This window comes from Sciurus vulgaris (genome assembly GCF_902686455.1).
Source record: "Sciurus vulgaris genome assembly, chromosome: 17".
Classification (NCBI taxonomy): Eukaryota; Metazoa; Chordata; class Mammalia; order Rodentia; family Sciuridae; genus Sciurus; species Sciurus vulgaris.
Window position 1 is genome coordinate 36,978,667 of NC_136478.1, and position 26,311 is coordinate 37,004,977.

At 46.9% G+C, this 26,311-nt stretch overlaps 1 protein-coding gene across 2 annotated transcripts in view; it reads right to left on the bottom strand.

The window, feature by feature from the left end:
* Positions 1-21,608, bottom strand: part of GPT2 (glutamic--pyruvic transaminase 2) — a 36,842-nt gene extending 15,234 nt beyond the window's left edge. The window contains exons 1-6 of one of the 2 annotated variants that reach the window (XM_079117651.1): positions 21,589-21,608; positions 20,963-21,226; positions 12,386-12,475; positions 9,829-9,937; positions 4,429-4,562; positions 1,976-2,219 (exon numbers count right to left, since the gene is read on the bottom strand). In XM_079117651.1, the coding sequence (XP_078973777.1) occupies positions 1,976-2,219; positions 4,429-4,562; positions 9,829-9,937; positions 12,386-12,475; positions 20,963-21,205 (820 nt within the window). In that variant the 5' untranslated portion in view covers positions 21,206-21,226; positions 21,589-21,608. Of the gene's footprint in view, positions 1-1,975; positions 2,220-4,428; positions 4,563-9,828; positions 9,938-12,385; positions 12,476-20,962; positions 21,227-21,454 lie in introns of both variants that reach the window. The other variant, XM_079117650.1, reaches the window with a different exon arrangement.
* Positions 21,609-26,311: the final 4,703 nt, after the last annotated feature.

Consider the following 26,311-nt stretch of genomic DNA (forward strand, 5'->3'; position numbering starts at 1 on the left):
AGAAGGAATTTCCCATGGTGATGGGAATATCTGTTGCTTTGTCTTCTGAGCACCCTTCACTTCTTTGAGTAACAGATCATGAGTGTTCCATGGAGACCTCCAGTATGGGGACATGGACAGAGACCCAGACAAGAGTTTTAGTAACTGATTCAGGAAAGGGCAGGTGACCCAACCTGGGCCACAAAGAATCTGCCCTAAAACTTTTGGTAAAACTAGGGAGAAGCTGTCCAATAAGGTTGCTTAGCTGATGGGCAATGGCTGGAGCTGCTGAAGGTCCCACCAAGGATGGACTCTCCCAGAGAAGGAATCCAATCCAGAGAAAAACAGAGCTGAGAAATGGACTGAGGTTCTTCTGACAATGACACTGGTCCAGGTGTACTACTTTACCCCAGACTTAACAGACCCACAATCTAATTCCTTCAGTCTTCAATTGGATTTCTATTCTGAAACCAAAATAGCCCTGGCTTAATACTCCAGTCCATTTTGATGTCTCTTAGCTAAATGGCCACAGTGTGTGGTCAAGTCAAGATACCTGGTTACCCCAGGTGAGTTTCTACTTTCTATAATCTCACTTCTAATATCTGACTGATTTTTGAACATGGCCTCAGAGCACAAAACCAGAGTCTGCCACTCATAAAATTACTCTATAAAAATATTTATATTAATGCACATTCACACAACCCCTTTACTTAGAATAGGAAAGTCTCTGGTGCCATTATTTCTTTACAGACAGCTAAATGAAAAGATTTATGTAAATATCTGGCCAAGAAAGTACTGATTCTAATGTAGACTAGGAATACAGTCCTTCCTAAGATGTTGTAGGACTTCTATTCCAAGTGTGGTCTTGGGACCACTAGAAGTGTCTGTCACCCTGGTAGCTTGTTAGAAATGAAATACTCAAGCTACACCCCAGTCCAATTACAAGAAAGTCTCCAGAAGCAGGGTCCACAATCTATATTTAACAAGCTATAGTTTGAGAATCACAATTCTAAGAAAGTGGTTCTCAGTTGCTGCACTGAACATTGATGCCTGGGCCTCATGCTCAGAGGATCTGGGGTACAGACTTTGAAATTTTTTTCAAAGCTCCCTTTGTGATTCTAATGTGCAGTCTAATTGGGAACCCAGCTCTGTCAGTTTCCTATTCCACCATGGTTAGAATCTTTATCCCTCCCCACAAGGCACTGAGGTAAATAAACCAGTGTTAACACCAGCTGCACCCATTTTCTGTATTCAGGAATTCAAGTGGTGCTTTCAGCTGATTGAAGCGTCATTTGATGTTCCCGAGAAGCAGATTCCACAATCAACTTCAACACACTTTGGTCCCAACCCAATTTCTCTCAACAAAGGAAGAGAGAGGAGCCCTTGTTCTCTGCATCCAAATAGCATTAGTGCATATAAAGCCAGCAACCCAGAAAGATCAAAACAGGCAGGACTGTGTATTTTCTTTTTTTCTTTTAAAGAAAAATATGCAAAATTGGGGGTGTTTTTCAACTTCTAAAAACAGCCTCTTTTTGTTTTTTGGTTTGTTTGCTTTTGTTTTTAATATGGCATTTCCTCCTCAGGCCTCAAGGTGCATAGCAATGCTGTATCAAAGAAAACCAAAAATGCATACACCAGCATTCTGAAAACCAGTTCAGAACACAAGTGGGAGCAAAGGTAAAATGAAGCCTTGGATGATGGATGGTGAGTGAATAACCTCAAGGAGGTGAGTCTTCACAAACACATGGAGAACAGGAAGAAAAAAACTGGTCTTAATAATAATACACAACCCTGCCCAAGAAAATGCCTGCATTTGCTCACCTCCTAAGGCAGCCTGAGGCAAATTATATGGCTTTATGTTAGCAAACCTGGAATTGGATTGGGAAACTGGGTGCAGAGAGGATCTTGAATTATTTCTTAACTCTTCAGTATGGAAATCTCCAGTGTAGCAGTCACCCCCACCCCTAAGAAACTGTCCAGGAAGTTAAGTGCAGACCTGTGGGGTTCCCAGGGTTGATGATGCAGAGCACCTTGGGGTCACAGTGGTCTTTGGCCTCCCGCACTGCTCGCCGAAGCTCGTTCACATTCAGGGCCCAGCAGTTCTCCTCATCCAGGTAGTAGTTTACCTGGATGGCGTCGAGCTCAGAGATGACTGCCGAGTAGAGGGGATACTGTGGGATGGGGATCATCACGCCGGTCCGTGACTTGCCGCCCCCAGAGACCAGGATCTTCAGGATTGTCTACAACCAAAAAGTCACATGGAGAGGTTCCTTGCCATTCCCCACCCTTAGAGAGCTGATGAGCAGACAAACTGGATAAGCCCCAGCCCCAGTCTTTCACAGTGGCCCCACTGTCTGTTTCCAGTGCAACCCCATCCAAGTTGCTTCACTTCCTGAGTCTGTTTCCTTAGTTACAAAATGAGGGTTGCTATAGGAGTAAGCAAAATAGAATGTTTCAAAGTTCTTAGTACAATGCATGGCATACAGTTAAAGACTTCAGAGCTGGGGGTATGGCTCAGTAGTAGAGTACTTGCCTAGTATGTATGAGGCCCTGGGTTCAAAGCCTTGGGGTCAAGCCTCAGCACCACCAAAAAAGAAGATAAAAAAAAAAAAGAAAAAAAAACTTCAAAACTTATGAGTATATTTAGTACTTCTAAAACTGACCCCAAACTGACCCTCCCTCAGAATTATTCTGACTCCACCCCTGAAACTAATTTAGAATCTGTGGTAATCATGAGAGCCCCCAACAGGGGCTGTTGAAATAGAATAAAATACCCATCTTCTGCCACCAGGTGGCCTCCAACCTGTTTTCAAAGCTGAGCAAGGTGCATGTTTGCAGGATTCCTGAGAAACCAGGCTGTGGGAATTCAGTGGGGTGTTGGTGAAGGTGGCAATAATTCACTCACTGAATAAGCCAAAACCATCTGTGGGGAGAGTCTCCACCTTATACATGGCATAGGTCCTTTTTTGCTGCAAGAATGCCTCCTCTCCTCCAGGACCTCTGCCAATACTGGGCTTCTCTGGGAATGGAAAGGGGCCATGGCAGCAGAAGATAAGGGAAGATACTGTGGTTGGGGATTGGAGCTTCAATATCAGAATCCCAGATGTCACAAGAACTGATTCAAAGCAGGCAGAACACTTAATGTCTCTGGGCCTGTTTCCTTATGGCTCCAGGTATCCAGCACTTATTTGAAAGGTTTTGAGAAAGAAATAAAACATTCAACAAACATCAAAAACAAGAGCCCTTGAGGTCAAGAGACTAAGATAGCCCTGATAAGAAAAAGGGTGAGATAGCATCCTGTTCCTCAACAGGGAGAATGGGTGAGTTGACAGCACTAGAGTCAAGGCAGGGCCTGGAGGAAGAGGCTAAGCACGAGTCCAGGGCTGGGGGTAGCTCAGTGTAGGGCATTTGCCTGGCAGAGCAAGACCCTGGGTTAGAGCCTAGAACCACACACACACACAAAAGGAAGGTGACCAGTCCTTCAAGTCCAGAATTTTGGACTCCTCCAGCCCAGAATTTTGATACCATCGCCCCACTGCCCTGACCCCAACCCATGGCTGACTCCCCAATCTCTCTCACCTCCTAAATGTTTCCTCACGTCAACTAGGCTCCTCCCAGCCAAGGCTTAAATTTAGGAATATTTATTGAATTATTGGTCCTTCCTGCTTCAATAGGTTGTTCTTAGAACAGTGACCTAAAATCTCTGGGTAGCCTCTCTAAGATCCCCCTGAACTTAGCCATCATGTCTCCCCCGGTCATATTTCTGGTAACTGTCCCTTGCTGTGCTGCATCCCTCCAGACTCCATCTCCAAACACTGAGCTAACTGCCAGCTCAAGGCCTCTGCACACATTCACCTTCAGCTCAGAACACATACCTTCTCTGCCTCCCCAGTTCACCCCTGTGTATCCTGTCTTCCCTGGAGAAGCCTTCCTGACCCTGTCACATGAGGCCAGAGTCCCTGCTGCTCCCTCCTATAGTACTTTGTCCTTCTCTTCACTGTAGAAGAGAAACTGAAAACTTGTAATATGACTTTTATTTATAAGAGATTAATACTGGTCTGCTCCAGCACGAGTGTGTAGACAGAGGCCACATGATATGTTTGTCTCCCCAAGGTCTTTCCAGCATCTGGCTCAGTGCCTGGCAGAGGAGGACACCAGTTGGTGTCGAGTGATGAAAAGGCCAACAGGCATCCTCAAGTGCCCCAGGGCTCCTCTTTAGCTGAAAGAACCTATTGGTATGTACCCTGGAAGGAAACTGAGGCTGCAGTTGTACCCAGACTAAAAGACTAAAAGTGGCAAAGACTGTAATTTACCTTGACGGGGGACCAAAAGAGTGGCCTGCCCTACCTACCAGGCCTGTTCCTTGCTAACCAGTTCAAACACTTGGCCCTAACATGCTGTTCTTCATGTGGATAACACTGGGTAAAAACGAGCTACCCTCACACATACAGAAATGCCGTCGCTCGCTCCAGTGGTCAGGTAAATGTTGTCTGGGTCTGCAGGCACTCCACCATCCCTCCTGGTGATGTAGGCAGCCACATCTTCTCGGATGCAGTTGACACCCTGGCTAGCACTGTAAGACCCTGTAAGACAGCAAGCAAGATGGCAACTAGAGGGATGTCTGGCTCCACAGAATCAGTGTGACAGCCATATAATTAATAAACTGGGGGGAGGAATGGTTGGAGGGGTCGTCTCAGCTGGGAGCCAACTCCTACTGTTCTAGGCTATGGAATTATGGTAAGCTGCTTAACCACTTACCTGGACTTGCAGCATCCATCCACCCATCCTTCCATCCTTCCATTCATCACTCAACATTTACTGAATAACTACTATATGTTATTATTCCAGGCCCTGGCTCCTAACCAGTTAAACTGTGCCCATACCTCTTTAACCCACCCTCCTGGGATTTATACATGTTCTATGTGTAAAAATAGCCATTAGATCTGGCATTTTCACTGGGTGCAGTGGCACATGCCTGTAATCTCAGTGGGTTGTGAGACTGAGGCAGGAGGATTGTGAGTTTGAAGACAGCCTCAGCAACTTAGCAAGGGCCTAAGCAACTCAGTGAGAACTTTTCTCTAAATAAAATACAAAATCAGGCTGGGGTGGCTCAGTGGTTGAGTCTCCCTGAGTTCAGTCCCCGGTACCCACCCCAAAAGTATCTTCTATGCTTTTATGGCAGTTGCCTACACATGGATTAATATAACTTGACAGAATGGGTCAACACTTATATGCTTCAAAACAGCCCAGAGCCCTGACCAGCACCAATCATAGCTCCCTGGGGCTACTGGCCACACTCCCTGATTCCACTCCATGTCAAGAATATCCCTAGGCTTTCATTTAGAATCCAAAGTCAGATATTGCTTACACTGATCATTTATTTATTTTTATGTGGTACTGAGAATCAAATCCAGTATCTCACACATGCTAGGCAAGCGCTTTGCCACTGAGCCACAATCCCAGCCCAACATTAAGTTTAAAGCCAGGAAAAACTAACTGATGGTGCTGGAAGTGAGAACAGTGGTAACTACTCCAGGTGTGAGGGGTTCTGACTAGAAAGGAGTAGAAAAGAGCCTTCTGGAGTCTCTGATCTGTGTGGGGAACGGTGTGTGTATATATGTAAAAATTATTCACACTGAACATTACTATTGGTGCCTTTTACTAACTGCTCATTATAGCTCTACACAAGAGGGTTTTTTTTGTTTTGTTTTGTTTTGTTTTTGTGTGTGTGTGTGTACGTGGTATGCCAGGACAGAATCCAGGGTCCTAGATTTTTTTTAAAATGTCAGGTCATTATGGTTTTTAAAAGAAGTTGGAAATCTGTATTTCCATAAACACAATCTCTTTGGAAGAAGACACAAACTGGTGAGGTGAATTTTCTAAGTGCACCAGGGCACTGAAGCTCATAAGTGGGAGGTGGGGTTTTCACCGTGTATGTGTATACCCCTTTTGAATTTCATACCATATTCAAAGAAAACCAGCTTCGTCTCTGTATAACTACTGCAAGGCCACCCACCAGGAGGCAGGATAGGGCTCTGGCAAGTAGCAGCTTCTCTAGAGCTGCAGCATACATCAGCCAGTCCTGGCACCCAAGAGGGGACACAATGAAATGCTCTAAGAGAGCACCAGCTCTTGCTCTGCCTCAGACTCTATGCAGCACCTGGCTCACCTTTTCCTCTCGACTAGATATGAAATGAGGAGGCTGAACCAATACGTAAGATGCTAAGTGGCAGACATTAACATGCATCATGGTGGTGAGGGCAGGAGCCTGTTTACGTTATTTGAGTATTCTAATACATTTGAAGTTTTCTATAAAATAAAAAGGTGTATATGAATTTTGATGTTAGTGAACCCTTTATTTCCTGAGTAACTTTGACATTTCTGAGCTTCCATACTCAGACACCTTCCAGCGCTCCCTCTTTCCCTCTGTTTTCTTTCAATTCCGACCCAACCCTCCCCACTTCCCGCCGCCCCAACCTTCCATTCCATGGGCCTGGCCATCCCACACCAGTCAGGTATCTCCTTCTTCCTATCTCTAAGCCCAGCTGCTTCCTTGAATTCTCAGAGCCTCACTCATTGGCAAGCTCTGTTTCTGCAGGCCACAGACCTCCCACCCTTCCAAGGAGACTCCTGGGTTTCTTTTTCGCCTTTAGATCTTCTGTTATTCTCCAAACCACACTGATCCTTCAAAGTTCATTGCTAGTCTGCCCTAAAATCCCATCCCACTCACAGCCTATCTCCTGAATTGGAATTTCTCCAGTTGTTTTATATCAGAGAAGTCCTGCATCTCCCCTAGAACACCTAGCCCACTGCTAGAACCCATCCTGTCAACGCTCTGCTTAGGACTCACTGCCCTGAATAATGGCCAACCTACTTTCACAGTCTATAAACGAGCACCATCGCCACTGCCAAACTCCCCACCTCAGCAAATACTGCCGTACCCAGACCCCTTCACTAGATCACACTCTGTTCCCAAACCTCAGGGCCTTTATACATGCTGTTCCCTGTGTCTGGTTAGCATCTGTGAGTTATCTTTCACTCATCTTCCACATGAGTTTGAACGCCACTTTCTCCTTTCAAGCCTTCCCTCTACATTAGAATCCCTTGATATAATCCTACAGCTCTCTGCCCTTTCTCCAATAAGTCATGAAAACTGGGAATTACATATTCATATGATTGATTGACTTTTTAGGTACTGGTGACTGAACCTAGGTGTGCTCTACCATTAAGCTAAATCCCCAGCCCTTTTTATTTTGGTACAGGGTCTAAGTTGCCCAGGTTAGCCTTGAACTTGAGAGCCTACTGCTTCCGGCCTCCCCAGTTGTTGGGAATACAGGTGTGAGCCACTGTGCCTGGCTCATATGAATTATTTTTTAAAGTATGTTTTCCCCAAATCTGATAGTGAACTTCATGAGCACAGAAACTCCACCTGCCTTATTCACCACTGTCACTCAGTATCTGGAACAGTGCCTGGTAATGGTTTGTGCTCAGGGAGAGGCTGAACAAAGGCACATAGATTCCCCCCTCCTCCAGATGGTATGCTAGTTTTTAACCTCCATTCTACTTAACCCATTTATAGGAACACTTACATTTATTACATAGATTAGAAAATTTGGGACTTAATGGGTTAATACCCAGACACAACCTAAGAACTGAATTACTTGTCAAATTGACAATAAGCCCTAGTTTAAAAAAAAAAAAAAAAAAGAGAGAGGTCTTACTATGTTGCCTAGACTGAACTCCTAGGCTCAAAGAATCTTCTTGCCTCAAGTTCCCAAGAACTGAGACTGCAGGAGCATGCTACCACACTCAGTTCCAGATAGAAATAATTTTAAAGGGCATGATAAAAGGATGTCCTGGGTGAACTTTAAGATCTCATGTAATAAATAACAGTCCCCACTTGGGTCAAGGTGGCCCTGGAAAAACAGTGACATGTTCCATTTCCTTTTATATCTATGGGCAGGAAACTATTCAGGTTGCACAAGGCTTAGTTGACAGGGAGTGATACCTTCACAGCCCTGTCACATCACAGTGCCAGTCCCCCTGTGACAGGCAGGGCCTGGTACAGCCCCTAAGAAGGGGCTTCAGCATACACATAAACCTCCCTCATAAGCCTAGGTGAGGACAAAGCCCTTCTTAGCTCAAGGATGAGGAGAGAGGCTCAGGTATACCTTGTTCTGTGTTCACAAGCTCCCAGGACAGAACTCAGTACAGGTCACAAAAACCTCAAAGGTCAACTGGTCTCTTTTAACACCCCAAGATGGGGCTTCCACAGACACAGCCTCCCAACCCCACTCCTGACCCCCAGCTCTGGCTGACACAGTTACAAAAATCTATTGATGAAGTTCAGTACTCTGGAACAAGGATCTCCTCCTTCTTCCCCTAACATTCACATCATACACATCATTCTGCCTTGCTTCACCTCTCCTCTGGGGTTTCCATAGTTTTTCTTGTCTTTGCTTATTTTTTTGAGCTACATCTCCAGGTATTTTTATTTTATTTTATTTTATTTTTTTATTTTGAGATAGGGTATCACTAAATTGCCCAGATGGCATCAAGCTTGTGATCCTCCTGCCTTAGTCTCCCATGTAGCTGGAATTACAGGTGTGCACCATGGCACCTAATGGCAACAGGGGTTTTTGAGGAAGCACCTTTGTCCTCTGGGCTGGGCAGAGTGTGCAGGAGGAAGAGGAGCCAGTGGATGAGTCTCTGGACTACAGGCTCTTTCTGCCAGCCTGTGGTTTAGGCTCTGGCCCATAAGGCACTGGCCCACATCCCATCTAGGTTGACAGGCAGGGAAGTAAGGGGTACTAGCTCTTTCCTGAGAGAGACACCACAAGGACCTTGCCCAGACTTAGAGAAGGCTGGTGGAATGATTGCAGTCAGGAGGGTAATAATGAGGCCTTCAATTTAGGGATAAAATGGAAAAAGGTAGGGGAAGAGATGGAGAGGCTGATCCCAGCAGGGGTGATCTGTGGTTGAGAAAGCCACAAAAATCTCCTCTTAGCTCCACATCTCAGAACATTAGGGCACACTTCCTAAGAAAGCTTCAAAAACAACTGGTTTCCTCAAGGCAAGGGAAGCTGAATTCCCCATGTACATGCTGAGAGAAGGAAATAAATAGAAGCAAGAGGGGAATGAGAGGAACAAAGAGTCAGAGGCCCAGAGGCTGGAAATCCATCTCAGCAGGGGATGTAGAGAGAATATCATTTTCACATATACAGAGGCCAAATTCCAGGACCTCCTGCAATGGAGCCCCCTGGTGCCTGGTATTCTCTGAGGAGGAAGACAGTTGGACATGGGCTCTTAACGAAGAGGGGAGTAAAGACTAGGGTGACAGCAACACAGTGAAAAGGGAGGGGTAAGGGGCACTGTCAGACTAAAGGAAGTCACCAAACAGGGGACCAGAGGAATCGCAGGGTGCTTCCCTTTCCTAGCAACTGGCAGTCACCTTCCAAAAGATACAGGGAGGGACGTCTCTGGCTGGGGGCCACAGAGAGCAGGAATGTTGAGCAAAGCTGGGCACTGCATTTCCATTTAGCCTGCTGATCAATGCGTCAAACCTTCTGCTCTTGCAGAAGAAAGGCCCAGCTGTTAAAGTTGGCTCCTGGGTGTGAAACCCAAATCCAGCAAAATACAGGCACTTGCACCTGAATTTGCACCCCCATCCACCAAGACAGCATTTATACCATCAATTTAGTAACAAGGGCTAAGAGTACAAATGCAGAGAACACTGTTGTTCTGCATGCACACTACATGTCAGCCATCTCACACATTCACACTCATATGCATAATCCTTCATTCATTTCATACCCCACTCCTCCGGGACCTAAGGAGTTGAGGCCTCACCCAGGCTGTTCCCGCCACAAGCCTGTAGGATGCGCCGAGCTCGCTTCTTAGCATCTTCTGGGAAGCTGGGGCTGTCCAACAGGTTTGGGTAGGTACACAGTGCCATCACCTAGGAGAACAAGGGTGCAGGCTAAGCTCCCAGCACCCCTACCCCAGAGCCCCAGGAGAGGCACAGAGGAGCTGGGCAGGGGATGCTGGGAAGAAGACAACTCCAAGGGACAAGCCTCTCTGTGAGGGCTCAGTCAACTCTCAGTGAGAGTTTGGGAGTGGGGAGAAGGGAGGACACTGGATTCTGCAACAGAAGGGACATGCTGACAGCCAGGAGGCACCATGACTTGGATTTGGGGGTCCAAGAAGGAACTGCCAGAAGAGCTGAGGCAAAGAGTAAGGCTGCTTCAAAGCCCCTGGCCTCAACTTGCCCATAATTAGTACAGTGGGCATACAAGGTCACAAGAGCCAGGGGTCTCCTGAGCAGGGGACCAAGACTGGGCAGGCAGGTGAAGCCCCATTGACAGGATCAGGGGTGCAAAACCCCCTTGGTATGTTAAGCCTGAGCTCCCTTCCACACCCAGCCCTCTTCCCTGGGCCTCCTCCCTTCACCCCCTTTCCTCGACATCTAAAAACAGGACAGTTTTCTCGTCTCTGTAACAGAAAAATCAGCCTGAACTCATAAATTAAGAGGATTAAGCAAGGACAGGTGTGCAAAAGCACAGTAAACCCCAGCTCACGGGGCAAGTCTAAGCTGGCAGCTTAGGAGCTGAGCCAGGTGGACTAAGGCAGGGATCTAACACCAGCCAGGTGACTTCCTGGCTTTTTAGAGCTGGGCTTTTCTTCCTTTACACAATGGGCAGTGACCTGGCCTGCCCTTCTCCCAGGGGCACTTCTAAAGATCAGAGGAGATACACAAAGACTGGAGGTAGCCAGCGCCCTGTAGGAGAGGCTGGGCCTGCTGTGGCCAGTGGCAGGGTTGGATTTGGGGACACAACTGCCAAGCCAGTAAAGGTTAAGTCCTGCTTTACAGCCTGTTTATGACCTAAGCTATAGGTGCTATGTGGGGAACCTCTGCTGAGAAGCCACTTTTGGCCCTCCCCTCCAAAATCCATACTTCCAGGACAATCAGGGACCTTTGCCTTCCTCCTGCCTGCATTTCTCTGGCAGAGCAACTGTTTGGACTCCTCCCTTTCCCATTTGGTCAGAGCCATCTCCCTATCCTGGGCCCAGTTAGGGACTCTGATATCCATGGGCAACTGGTACACTCTGAGGGTTAGCAGCAGTGGCCATAGGACGTTTTTCAGACCAGTGCCAGCCTTGTTCTCTTCCCCATTACACTCTGTCAAATCCTTCAAGGGCTGCAGGCTGGGACCCCCTCCTCACAACAGCCCTCTGCTCCAAAGAGCAGGTCACATTTGCTCCTCCTTTGTGCCACCCTTGTAGTCAGAGACACAGGTAGGGAAAAGGGAACTGGGGTGCCCAACACTCGACTTCCTTGCCTGCCCCAGATTGTGAAACTAACCATACAAAAACTATATTTTGGTCCCAAATAGGCTCAGTCCTTGCCCCATAGAAAACTTTCCACAGCTGGGTCTCCCACCTCTGTTCAGGCTGCCCTGTGCATTCTCCCACCCTGATTTCCCCCTTTCCAGTCCACCAATCCCACAACTGGCCTATGTGATATGCTTGTGGTGGTGCCTCAAACTGAAACTTTCAAACCCGCCTCCTCTTAGAGCCCTTAGAAGTGAGCTGGCTCACATCAAAGGCAGCCAGGAGAGCAGCCAGTGACAATGGCAGCCATGGCCTGCACTTTCCTGCTGGGCTAGAGGGAAGCATTTGTACTCATCACCTCACCAAGGCCTCCAGCAGTCCCGTGACACCAGCCAGGTGACTTCCCAGCTTCTTGGAATCCAGCTTTTCTTCTTCTACACAATGGGCAGTGCCCTGGCCTGCCCTCCTCCCAGGGGCACTTATGAAGAACACAGGAGATACATGAAGGCTGGAGGCAGCCAGCACCATGCAGAAGAGGCTGGATCTGCTATGGTCAGTGGCAGGGCTGGATTTGGAGAAGAGACTACCAGCCAGCAAAGTGATTTTCACTTTACTGTGGAAAAGCTCTAGTGATTTCCACTTGCCCAAAGTCACCTAGTTGGTAAGTTGCAGACTCAATACTCAAACGGGGGATGTCTCATTCTGGAGGTCACATCTTTACCCTCACACACTACCTCTCTGCCCAGCTACTGCCTAACCCACAGATGCCCTCACCGACCAGGCTCCTACCTCAGCATCCAAGCACTATGGATGAGTCTTCCTGGAAGTTTCTTGTACCAGAGAAACCCCAAAATAGGTTTAGGAATTTTTGACAACCTTGGAAGGAGAGGAACTATGGTAGAGAACAGGGGCATCAGAGAGTTGAAGGGGCTGCTACTTCAGTGGCACCTGAGAGATTCTGTGCCTTACTGTGTCCCAAGAGGGCTGGATGGACAAGGAGATGGTGGCTGTTTCTACAAGTCCATGCTGGCCCCTCCCAGCCTCCAGTTCCCTAATCTCCCATGGGTTGGCTCACCTGTCGGAGGAAGGTGATTGGCTGCTGGCCCATAGCCTGAGCATCCCCAATGTTCGCTCGGATGACCTCAGTGAATGGTTTTTTGATACCCTGAGCAGAAAGAAGGCAACAGGTGGTTAAAGATTCTCAGACCCTGGATTCCTGAGGCCAAGCAGTGTTCCCACAGGTTATTTATAAGCAGTCCTATTTTCAGCCTTACCAAGTTTCAGGCATGGAGCCAAGCCCTTGACACACCTGGTTTCATTTAACCTACACAACAACCACATAAGGAAGAACTAGCATTAATCTTATTTTATAGATAAAGAAATTAGGCTCCAAAAGGCTAAGGAACTGACAAACAACAGTACAGGGATTTGAACCCAAGATCATTCTTTGAGTGTGTATATTATTGGGGATTGAGCCCAGGGTGTCATGCATGCTACAAAAACATTCTTCCACTGAGCTTCATTCCTAGCCCTTATTTATTTTTTATTTTGAGACACGGTCTCACTAAGTTGTCCAAGTTGGCTCAAACTTGTGATTCTCCTAACTTAGTCTCCCAAGTAATTGAGATTACAAGTGTGTGCCACTATGTCACCAAGATCATATTTAACCACTATGCTCCAGTGCCTCCCACTTTCTGGAAAGGCAGGAAGAGCTTTCCTAGGTGGCTTAGGCATCCTGAGATGCTGCAGGTCTATGGCCTGATTCATCTCACGGGGATATCTAAAAGGTGGCTCTGGGGAAAATGTGATAGAAGGGAGGTAGGGGTTAGCAGCAGAACATGCCAAATGTCAGAGACAGAGAAAGGATCCCCCACTCCCCTGCACCCTGTGCCCAACTGCAGCTCCATTTCAACAGCTTACTAACCAGGGACACTGAGGACACCATCACCCTGAGAACACACTCATCAGCAAGGAACACTTAGGGTTATTCTCTTGCAATGCTGCCTTGGCAGAATGTAGAATATGGGCTAATTTTCACGTTTTTAAAAAAAGCAACAGGAATGAAAGATTGATTGAAGAACAAAATTGAGGCCAACCACTGCCTGAGCAATGTGCTTCTCACAGAAAAGAGATCAAAGAGAGAAGAACTCAGAGATACTTAGGTGTCACTGGGAAGGGGATTGAAAGATACCTCAGCTGCTGCAAAGGTGAAAAAGCAGTCTGACATAGAAGATTGTGGACATGTGGGAATTCTGCATGGCTCCTTGCTAAATCTAGAATTAGCTACTGGGAGAAATGCAATCAACTGCAGGCTCAAGGACCTCCCAGGGCAGCTGAAAGGATAATCTGAGGTAAACAGTAGGAAAGTACTTTGCAGAGTATACACATTATCATCTTATAAAGTTGGCCCAGGAACAAGACCATGAGGGTCAGGGTAGAGGAAGAAGGGTCAAGCAAGGAAGTGGCAGTATTGAAAGGTGGTTAGGGTGAGTAGGTCTGTCCATGTTCCCATTTCCAGTTGAACATAAGGTACCCCAAATACAAACTTTAAAGATACAATTCTATGATTTTGACACTTACTTTTCCCCTCCATTTCACACAATGCTTAAATATGAGCAACTTTAGAAAATCGCTTTTTAAAAATCAGTAATACAGCCAGGTGGTAGCCTATAATCCCAGTCACAGGAGGCTGAGGCAGGAGAATTTCAAGTTCCAGGCTGGCCTCAGCAACTTAGCAAGACCCTGTCTCAAAATAAAAAATGTTGGTGGTGTAAGCTCAGTGGTAAGGCACCCCTGTTTCAATTCCCAGTACCAAAGTAAATAAATAAAAATAAAAATTACCCTGAGTAAAAACCACTGAGTATGAGACCATAGCAGCCGCTGCCAAACAAATTTTCCTGGCTTAACTTGCCACTCCAAAACAAGAAGGCATGGTGGGCTAAGGAGGGTAACCCAGATATGGTCTTGGATCTTCATAAATGAGGTCCAGTCTCTAAAAGCTATATATCTGAGGGAAAAGGAGAACTTTTAAGTCACTTGTGCCCCTCCCACTGAGTTCTTCAGGACTGTCCAAAACTGGTGTCCTGGGACACCAAGAAGCTGCCAATGTGTCTGAGGAGCCAAGGCAGGTGGCAGCACCACCCACTGTACCAGGATGAGACTTCAGCAAAAGCAGCCTGGTGGAGAGACTCAGGCTGTGGGCATGTGGCCCCAGGGTTCAGCCCTTTGGCAGGAGCCAAGTAACTACTCAAGTCACTATGTGCAAAAGGGCAGAACCAACCAACCACTTGGCACTGGGCCCTCAGTCAGTATGACTGAATCACCACAGTCTGAACACAGGTGATTTCTGTGGTGTGGGCACATCCCATTCTTTGTTAAGGAATAAATCCGTCATAGTTGAGGGCTAGGCACCAACACACAGCTGCAAGACCTGGGCCCTAGGCCAGCCCAATACAGGAAGAGAATAACGTCTGGAACAGAGCCCTGGATGTTCCTTTCCTGTACCCTCCCGCTGGCACTGTTCAGCCAATTCAGGGCCTGGCGACATGGAGGCTGGGAACATTCAGCATCTCTTTTCTTGGGTCTTGGTGCCCACAGACCCTGGATGCTTTACCATGATGGATGAGATGGGAGACAGGAAATTGGCTTCCTTGAATAGACCAGGGGATCGGCCAGTCATGAACAACCACACAGAGAGGACTGTTCTGGGCAGACTCCGACATCTGGGCACACAAGGCCTACATGAGTTGGGAAGTAGCAGGGAGCACCAAGCAGATTCCTGCCTATAGTGACTCACTTAGGCCTGGGTAAATATACCCAATGGTGACATCACTGCAGCCCAGGGCCAGGTCAGAGGGACTAACAAGCATGTAATACCCTGGTTTCCTCCTGAAATATTCTAGAGCCCTCCTGTCTAATCCACCTGCACAGCCAGAGCCTTCCTTTCTAATCTACCTGTATAATCCATCCTGTGCACCCTGTATCCCACCCAGAACTGCCTCCCTATGTGGCACTGAGGGAAGATCCTACATAGGTAGGGTTCTCTCCTCACCACTTTGGTTCAGGTAAGGCTTAGGGGTTAGGTTCCCCAAGGTCTGAGGGAACAGAATATTATAGTAGGGAGAAGAAAAAGAGATTTATCATTGTCCTTTGCAGCTCACCAGCCCAGCACCACTGAGAGTCAATAGGCTGATTCTATGAGGCTCAAGGTCCAGCAAAGGAAATAATCAACAAAATGAAAAGGCAACCTACAGAACAGGAATATTTGCAAACCATGTATCGGATAAAGGGTTAATACCCAAAATATGTAAGAAACCCCAACTCAACAGCAAATAAATAAATCTGATTAAAAAATGGACAAATGATCAGAATATTTTTTCAAAGACATAAAAATGGCTAACAGGTATATGAAAAAGGTATTCAACATCACTAATGAATTGCAAATCAAAACTACAGTGAGAGATCAATTCATGCCTGTTAGGATGGCTATTATTAAAAAGAGAAAAGATAAGTAATGGTGACAGTAGAGAAAAGATGAGCCTCATATATTGATGGTGGGAATATAAACTGCAATCATCATGGAAAACTATATGGGGGGTCCTCAATAAGTAAAAAAAATAGAACTACCACATGATGTAGCAATCCTGCTTTGGGGTACATAGCAAAAAGAAATGAACTCAGTATCTGGAAGAGATGTGCACTCTCATATTGACTGCAGCATTGTTCTCAATAGTCAAGATATGAAATCAACCTAAGTATCTGTCAACAAATGAATGCATAAAGAAAATACAGACAATTACCCTCCAAAGAACCGAACTTTTGTTCAACAAATACCCCTAACATAGCAAGGAAGAAGAGGCAAACAAATACTTATGAATCACTCATGCCACAGTGACAGGAAGTGAAGAATAAAAAGTGGATGCAGGGAAGGAGTATGGTGGGTAGAAGAGAGGCCATGCCAGGCCCCAGAAGACTTTCGTGAAAAGGCCCCTTGCTTCCACCCCAATCAGAACCCACGGGTGCATTTCAGAGGAAGCCAAAGCTCAGCACAAAGTCCCCTACATGAAAAAACAAGTGAAGATGGAAGAAACTGGAGTGGCCACTGTCCTTGCCTATGATTGAGAGATTAGGTGAGAGTTCCAAGGGCCAAGTTTCCTAAAAACTAAAGCAGGGAAAGCTGGATGTAGGTCCCTGAACTCTGTGGACTTGTGGGACAACTATAGAACCAAGATTTGCAAGGCAGAAGCAGGGATAAAACCCAATTTCAAACAGGACCATTCATGACAGCAAGTCTAGAAAAAGCAAGCCCTACAGAGTGTGTTCCCAGATCCAGAGGGATTCAGGAGGTAGGACAGCCAAGAGGGACCCTCAGCACTTTTTTTGTGAGGGTGGATACTGAGGATTGAATCCAGGGGCTCTAGCACTGACCACTGAACTACCCCCCAAGTCCTTTAAATTTTGAGACGAGGTCTCACTAAATTGCACAGGCTGGCCTCAAACTTGTGATACTCTGCCTCTGCCTCAAAGTTGCTGAGATTACAGGTGTGCACTACCACACTCAGCTGACCCGCTACACTTCCTATTTCCAAGAAACTCTCATTAGTTTGGTAATGGTCTTTTTTCTTTTCCTTTTGGATATGGGGTCTCCATCTCAGCCTCCCCAGTAGCTAAGAGGCTTAAGCCACTCTAGGCTGAGAACAGAGACTTAACAATTCTAAATGGCATTATCACTAACTCTACAAACTAGTTTTTAGATAAAAATCAATTGACCTCATTTTGCAGAAAGGTAAACTGAAGCCAATATGCTCTAAATGACTTCCCTAAGGCCTATAGCACCTAAAGACAGAGGCTGGGACATAGGTCCTTATAACCTGGGCAGGGGGGCAGCTGGAAGGTTCATCTTGTTGGAAGCCTACAGTATAATTTTTCTTATTTTGTTTGAAAATTATTCAATTTTCTTATTTTAAAGTAGCATCTAAACTCTATGGACAAGGACTGGCGAGATTTTACCACATCCAAGGTTACCAATCTTAGTTCTTAGCTAACTACAGCCATGTGTTACAGCACCCTGTTTTTATCCATGTTTAAATGCAACACTGGCTGATGTTAACAATAGCAATCAATCTTCTCTATTTCTGAATGTTTTGCCCTAACCATGTGTACTTTTTTTTTTTTTTTTTTTTTTTTTTTTTTTAACAGTACTGGGGATTGTATCCAGGGAAGCTCTATAATTGAGCTACATCCTCAGCCCTTTTTATTTTTCATTTTGAGACAGAGTCTCCCAAAATTGCCCAGGCTGGCTTCAAACTTGTGATTCTATTGCCTCAGCCTCTTGAGTCACTGGGATTACAGGTGTGGTCACCACACTCAGCTTTTTTTTTGTTGATTTTTGAGATGAGTCTCACTATGTTGCCCAGGCTGGCCTCAAAATCCTGGGCCCAAGTGATTCTCCTGCCTCAGCCTCCCAAGTAGCTAAACTATATATAGAAGCACACTACTGTGCCCTGTTTGTGTGTACTTTTACTGTTGGAAAAAGGAACACCATTCCTCTGTCTCCACTTGTGACAACCCCCAACCACCGCCCCCATAAAGCAAAGGAAAAAAGAGTAGGTTGAGAAACTGTCAGATCTTTTTCAAAACTCCTATTAATTGCAGCTTATTTTTAAGTGCTGATCCCAAATGAAGACCAGGATCTGAAAAGTTAAGACAGGTTTGCTGCCCTGGAGTTGCTGTCAGGAAGAAAACAGGGCCTCCCTGAGAGTAAACAGCCTGGGCTAGAGGAGAATGGCCCCTTTCACACCCTTCAGCCACCTCCCCACTTCCTTCAAGCTCTCCTGTCAGAGAAGCAAAAAGTCCTGCCAGCCACCCCAAAGTCAAACACCAGAGCCATGTGTCTAGCCAAATTGCCTGTACTGTTTGCAGAGCACCTGGTGAAACGATCCATAGGTAGCACAAAAGTCCTGGTACCAACCAGGGGTCATCTCAGATTCTCCCAGGACACTTTTAGAAGTACAAAACAGGGTAGGGAAACCCTAAGCCAGTCAGATTACTTCTCTCCTTTTATCAATTAGGGAAACTGAGGTCCAAAGAGGATATACGCTTTACTCCGAGTCACCCTGCATTCTATAAATCCTGGCCCATCCCATTTCTTACCAAATCAAACCCCATATAAATATTAGTCCAACTTTGATCACTATAGTTCAAAACAAGTAGAAAAACGAAAGCTGTGCAAAGTCAAGGGAAGCCAAAAAAATAAATCCAACAAATGACTGGCAAAAACATGGCTCTCTCAGAAGGGGCAATGTTTAAACTGGCACAGTGAAGAGGGCTATTACCTGAGAACAAAAGTTTCTTTCTTTTGGTACTGGGGATTGAACCCTGGGATACTCTAACACTGAGCTACATCCCCAGTCCTTTTTACTGTTTATTTTGAGACAGGATCTCTCTAATATTCTGAGGTCCTTGATAAGTGGCTGAGGCTGGTCTCAAACTTGGAATCCTTCTGCTTCAGCCTCCCAAATTTCTAGGATTACAGGCATGCATCACTGTATTGGGCAACAAAAGGTCTAAGTAAGACTATGATGGCTAGGCTGGGGCTGTATCTCTAGTACCTACAGCTAAGCAACTGAAACTTGATGAAGCAAGAAGAGAACAAAAAGGAACAAGTTTGAACGAAAGCACCAGATAATGTAGATGACAGAAAGACCTTCTCAACTAACTCAGAGGTAAGACATGGGGCTACGGAGCATCTGCCTCCAGAATTAGAGAAGACCTCTGGCCCAATAACCAAGAAATTTGCCCACCTACAGTCATTGAGCTACATTCCTGCCAGAAACCCTTCCTGGCTCCCTACGACCTAGCAAAAAGCACCCGAGAATCCCAGCACACAGACTCCAATGCACCTTTCCCTCTGCCAGACAGAGCTCAACTAAGAGTACCAAACCCCTTCCCCAAAGGCCTAACCTCCCAACCTCCTGCCTTCTCTCAAAGCACTGCTCCCCCTTGGAATGCTCTCACATTTTTCTCTGCCTGCTGAAAAACTCCACCGGTCCTTAATGAATAGGGGGAGGGTAAGCTGAGGGAACAATATGGCAGTCAGCTCCCTGAAAGCAAAGACAGTGCCCCCTATGTCCCCACCATCCTCATATTTGATGGAAGGGAACACGGAAGTTACTATTTAACAAAAGGTATAATTCCTGGAACCCCTCCCAGCTCTGGAACCAAAGAAATCAGCTGTAATATGATAAACCAGGAACACTTTAATCCTAGCTTTGTTTTAGCAAGGTGACTGTTGCCTCAAGGAGCCCAAATGCAGCCTTGCCAGGTGTCAACAGGGGCAGAACAGGAAAAAGACACGTTTTCTATATGCTGGACCACCTCTGCACCAGGGACGCACAGAAATTCAGCTGGCCTTCTCTGGGCCAAGCTTTAAACTTAGCCCTGCAAGGAGTGGGCAGGAGACACTGGACTCTGACTTGTCCAGCTCACTGTTTTGAGTCAGCAGAACTGGGTGTCCCAATGAGATCTCAGCAGGCCATGAGCTCATCAAACTTCCAAAGTCCCATGGGAATGGGGGCAAGTGTCATTGCTCCCCTCCTCTGACAGACTTCCTCTCATGTATTCAAGAAAACTACAAGACCATTTTGCCCTGGAGACACTGGGATGTGGAGACTATGAGAGTGAAATCAAAGAACTCTCTATTCCACACACATTCTGGGTCAGAGCTATATTGAGCAAGCAGCTGGGTGACTATTTCATAGGAATCTTAGGAGTGTTTCCTTTTATAGATAACCCCTCTTGACTCTGCCTACTGATTTCCACCCAAGTTAGGACGAAGAGGGCATCTCACACATCTACCCCAGCTACCTTGGCTGTGGGGAGGGGGAGGTGAAATCACTCCTGGCTCTGTGGTCAAAATATACAGCAGCTACGAACTCAAGCCAAGATCCCCGTCTGCAATCAAGATGGAAGAAAGTCCCAGGGCCACCTTATTGAGTCAACCCTCTGACTCTCCACAGTTGGTGACTGTTCTCAGAGAAGTGGCTGATCAGTCAATGTTCTCACTGACAAGAAGGAATTCTGCTGACACGCCTCCACACCTCCACTCTTGTTAGGGAATCATGACTGGCAAAGACCCAACAGGCCTCAAAGAGAGAAAAATCTTCAGGAACAAACACTCCTCATAGCATCCCTCCCTCTCCTGCTGCATAACATGGTTTCCCTCTCGTCCATCACCCCAACCAGCAACCCCACCCCCCCTCCTCCATTTTACTTTCTTCGAAGCACTTATTCACTATCTGAAACTCTCTCATTTCTTTATTCGCTTGTTGGATCTTGGTTCCACACGGGTGGGACACATACGGAACTCGCAGTGCCTGGCAGTAGGAGCGGCTCAATAATTGAACCCAATTCAACAAGTGAACCGTATTTGAAGGCCTTACTTTGTGCCAGGTACCGGGCACTAGTGGGTGAGGGGATGGAAAGAGGGCATTCTCTTGTAGCCAAGCTTGGCAGAACGAAGGAGCTAGACGTGCGGGTGGGATAAAGTCCGGAGGGACAACACCAGCAGGGCTACAGTCGCCCATGCCTTCATCAGCTTCCCCTAACCTGCCTGGGTTCCCCTCGCCCCGCGGACCCCGGCGCCCGCGCTCACCCGCTGCAGCTCCAGCTCGATCTCGCCGGCCTTGAGCACGATGGGTCCCCGGACCGCGTACTCCACCGCCTTCACCTGCGGGTTCATGGACTCCAGTGTGAGGATGCGTTCGCGCGGGCTGCGCTCTGGCCGCACCTTGAGCACCGCGGAGGCCTCAGCGGCCGCGCTACTCTGACTACGGCCCCAGGGGCCCGGGGTCCGGGGGCAGCAGCCCCGTCGGACCAGCGCCGCCGCCCGCTGCATAGCTCGCTTGCTGAGGGAATCCTTGGCACAAAAAAGAAAAGAACACGTCGCTCACAGCCCAAGGCGGACACCCGTCCCCCTCACAAGCTTAGCTAAGGGCTCTTTGCGAGCAGTGCCAGCCTAACACCAACACCAGGGCTAAGGACCCATTCCCCGGTGACTGGGACGCTCCACCGCGCCACTGCAATGCCAAAGCGCTGCACAACAGGGTTTAGTAAAGGCTGCACCCAATTTGTGCATGTAACGTGCCTGTCGCCGCCTGGCCGCCCCTCACCGCGCCGGGCCAACGCGCGCGCCTACAATGCTCCCGGGCCCCAGCTCCCGCAACCGCATCCCCGCGCCGGGCGCCCGCACAGCCCGGCCTCCAGCGCTCGCACACCCACCACCGACGACTCCGCCTTGGACCTGCGCGCTGGCTCCTGGGTATTGTAGTTCTCACTGACCGTTCCAGAGCACCTGTGACGAGCTGGGTGAACTACAACTCCCCTAGTGCTTCGCGCCGGCCCGGACGGGGGCCGGGCAGCAGGCGGGAGTGATGGTCTGGCTCTACCCGGGGCTGGGCGGGCTCTTTGTCTGGGCAGAGGGGATGGCGAACCCGGAGGCGACCTGGCAGGGTCAGGGCGGGGACTGCCCTCGGACTGTCCTCTCTGCCGCTTTTGCGAATTTAGAGCTAGTCGCAAGCTTCCCTCTGGAGATGCATCCCGCCTCCCTCCACTCTCATCTCCCAACACCTGCCAGGACGCGGGCTGCGAGATGGTGCAGTCTTCGCACCGAGTTTCATCATCCAAGGCCTTATGGTGCCACTGGCAGCTGAACAGCGGCTGGTAGGAAGTAGGGGTTAGGCGCCAGGGACTTGATTATACCTCCCGACCTCTTCTCAACGTCAGTTTCCTTATCAGCAAAAACCCTAAGGGTTGTGAGGATTAAAGAAGTATTAGACCTGGTGGCAAGACTTTTCCTGACCACCCTGTCTGAAGCCCTCCCCCACCTCCATTACTTCCAATTTAGTTCCTTTCTAGCATCGAAAGTTATCTAGACACTTTTCACTGGCTTATGCTTTCTAGCCCCATCCTCACCCCAAATTAACCATGAAAGTTCCAAAAGGACAGGACCAGTGTGTTTCTTGTTCATTGTATTGACATCATTTATAATTGTTCTGGCTCATAGTAGGCACTCAGTAAATATTTGTTGAAAATTGAATGCTCAGCACAGGGTGGCTGTAATTTTTGGTAAAAGGTATGTCCAGGCAGACGGCTCCCTGGCTCACCCAGAGCAAGTGTGGGGCAAGACTACGTGGTAGTGTAGGATGTGCAAAGAATGGAAATGGAATACCTTGGATGTAATTAAGACACCAAAATCTACAGAGAGGTTGGGGAGGAGTACTTCCTTTTTTCTGGCCTCAGATCTACATCTGTAAAATAAGTTAGAGTAAATGGCCTCTTTGGTCCCTTCTATTGTAATAGTGGTCCACCTCATGCTTTGAATATAGCCCTTGTTACTCCACCACTGAGGCTCGTTTTAAAATGAACATGTTTTTCTTTTCCTCTTCTCCCTCTCCCCCTTTCCCAACCTGGGAGCCAGGGAACAAGATTACCTTTCCCATCCTAGGCCAAATTGTCTGTCTTGGAGTACACTCCCACCAAAAGAAGGAGATGGCCCAGAAGTTGTGGGGAGTATCTCCTAAATTAACAAGTGAATATTAACACCCCATCAAGCCACACCTGGAATGTAGCCTTTGAATAGCTACTTTTAAAACTCTCTCTTCCTCCTCCTTATGGGCAGAATCACAACCTCTGGACCTGGAGTCCCCTGTGCTTCTCCTTCGCTAGAAAGTCATAAACTGTTTCCTTTTTCTCAAAACCATGTCCTCATTATTGAATTGGCATAAATTGACATCAAGGACAAGGACCAAACTTTGTGTGTGTGTGTGTGTGTGTGTGTGTGTGTGTGTGTTGGGGGATGCTGGTGATTGAACTCAGGGGCACTAGGCCCCTGAGCCACATCCCCAGCCCTATTTTGTATTTTATTTAAAGACAGGGTCTCACTGAGTTGCTTAGCACCTCACTATTGGTTAGGCTGCTTTGTACTCCTGCCTAAGCCTCCAGAGCTGCTGTGATTACAAGCATACACTACCTTGCCTGGCAAGGACAGAGCTTTCAATAACACTATCTTGAAAATTCTGTGAATCTAGGTATTTTCAGACAGAAAAATAGCCCAGAACTCCAACACCCCAACAAGCACATACTCACATCAGGTTTGTGAAAGCTGAGGGCAGGAGGCACTTAATCACCCAACGATGTAGGGGAGGGGACAGGGTAGCAGGAAATCTGAGTTTGAATATAGCTGCATACAGCCACTTACTCTTGATCTGACTGAGCAGGTTACTTAGCCTTTTCACGTTGGGTCTCCACATGCATAAAATGAGGATAGCAACATCAACCTCATAGTTCAAGGGGGTAACTCTGTGAAAACCAAAGCTTGGACCATAATGCTGTGAGTCATTCTTAATCATCCTTGTCAAGAGAATGCCATGTACTTTGATTAAATAAATTGATTACCAATAAAGTGGAAGTAGGGTGGGAAGAACAACAGAAACCAAAGATATTCCTGAGCATTCCTATGTTAGCAAACTGGCTTAATCTACCTAGGGGCCTAAAAAGTTGTTTGGGCTTCTAATCTACCAGTTCCACCCCCAACACTTGTGTCTACACTGTCTTCTTCCCAACCTTTGTGTCAGTAGCCAGGTATTCACCTCCAGGTAAAAGATTTTTCCACAGTGAGCTTAGCTCCTCTTTGGACTCTGCTCCCTTCAACGTCATCACCCACTCTACCCAATAGAGAAGTCACAGAAACACACTCCTCCACCTTCAAAGCATGCTTAATTGTGATCCATACATGATGCAAATGCAGTCTCTTGCTGTCCAACTGTGAGTCAGTGCAGTGTCCCTGTTCTCTGCCCCTGATCAGTACAGAAAGGAGAACTGCAGGGGACGGACTTAGAGAGGTGAGCACAAATACATTTGCACAACTGGGAAAAACAACACACAGCACACAGCCTACTTACGTGGGTTCCCACGTCATCAATGTAAAAAACAAGCAGTTGTCCCTCAAGTGTCCTCTGACACATGCCTTTCTGAGGTTGCATAAGAAGAAAGCTCCCTTGTTCTCTCCTGAACCATACTTTACAATTTGCAAAACACTTTTTTGCCCAAAAAGGCAGGCAGTATTATTCACACTTTACAGAGGCTCAGAGAGGTTATACAACCTGTTGAAGTGACTCAGTTAAATGTAGAGTAAGAATTGTGCTTCCTAACCCAGTGCTATAGTCTCTACATACAGGGCCCAATCTTACATTGTTCTCCGAGTTTTGAAATTTGAATTTCCCATTGCAGTGCACTGGGCTTTTAAATGTTTCTTGACTAAGGCATAGTTGTTCACATCTGTAATCCCAGCTACATGGGAGGCTGAGGCAACAGGATCACAAGTTCCAGGTCAGCCAGTGCAATTTAGTGAGATCTTATCTCAAAATTAAAATGAATAAATAAAAAGAGTTGGGGATGTATGGGGATATAGCTCAGTGGTAGAATGCTTAACTAACATGATTTGAGAATCTGGGTTCAATCCCCAGCGCGCGCACACACACACACACACACACACACACACACACACACACACACACAAAGTTTCTAGATGGTAATTTTGATATTGTGATGATAGTGGTGGTAATAGCATGAACTTTGCTTTTATTTTACTCTGTAAACCAGGTGGGGATGGAGTAGGAATAGGATCCTAAATATTAGAGATAAAACTTGATTGAAATGATCAGGAATTGCCCTCCCTGTTAGCTGGATGAAAGTTTCAAATATACAGCAAACACTGTCCATGCCTGCAGTTGGGATAGTTATGTTTGCGAGACATGACACTGTCTTCATTCCTTAATTCAACAAGTTTTTATTGGGCACTTAACATATGCTAGGCAGTGAGCTAAGTTCTGGGACACCAGTATGTCAAACAGACTATCCCTGCCTGCATAACACCAAGTTTTTTAGCAAAAGCTGACATTAATCAGATCAACACACACACACAAATATGATAATACAAACTGTAATAACTTCTGGAGAGAAGAAGGATGGCATTTTATGAGAGTTCAGAGGTCTCAGATCTCTTTCCAGATTAAGTGACCTGTGAACTTCCCTAAGGATGATAAGGGACAGCAGTACCAGTGGTGGTAAACATGGAAACGTGGCTTGCCTAAGGTTGCAGTCATGTCCTTACTGGAGAGGCAAACATCAGGTCCCTGGGCAAGGCAGGGTATAAGGATCCAATCATTTGCATTGCTCCAGGGCTTCCCCAAACAGTTTGGCTGAGGTTTTACCATGCGTGCATCACAGATTTCCTTTCTTTGCTCACCCCGCTTCCTCCTACTTTTTCCTGCAGGAGTTAGACCCTAACATTCATCTTATACCTCATAACCCATCTCATTGTCAGTTGGTTAACTTCCTAGGACAGGGACCACTAAAGAGTTAGAGGTCTAAGGAACTCTAAGAAGACTAAGGTGACTGTGGGGCAAACGATGATTGAAAGCCTGTGGAAGACTTAAAGAGGAATGGCATGATCAGATTCATTCTGCTGCATGGAGGATGAAATGGAGGAAGTAATGGAGGGTTCAGGAGTATAAACTGTGGCATCAAGGTCTGATATTGACCAGAGAAGAAAATGATGGGAAGTGAATATAGGCTCTTCTACATCCTCGGCACTTGGCGTATTACCTGGTGCATATGTTCTCAGTAAATTTTTGGTTGAATGAATGAGGAACTAGATTCTACAAGGCCCATGCTCTTGAGACATTTGCAGCCCAGCAGTAGATAAGTGGTGCATGGTGCAGATGAGACTGTCCCTGGAGGCAGTGAGGGCTATTCTTAAGTAACCACAGTGAGATTTCGAATTGGTGCAGTCACTCTGGAAAGCGGTATGGAGATTCCTCAGAACACTGGAATGTTTGACCAAGTTATCTCATTCCTTGGCATATACCCAAAGGACTTAAAATCAGCATGCTATAGCGACATGGCCATATCAATGTTTACAGCAGCTCAATTCACAATAGTG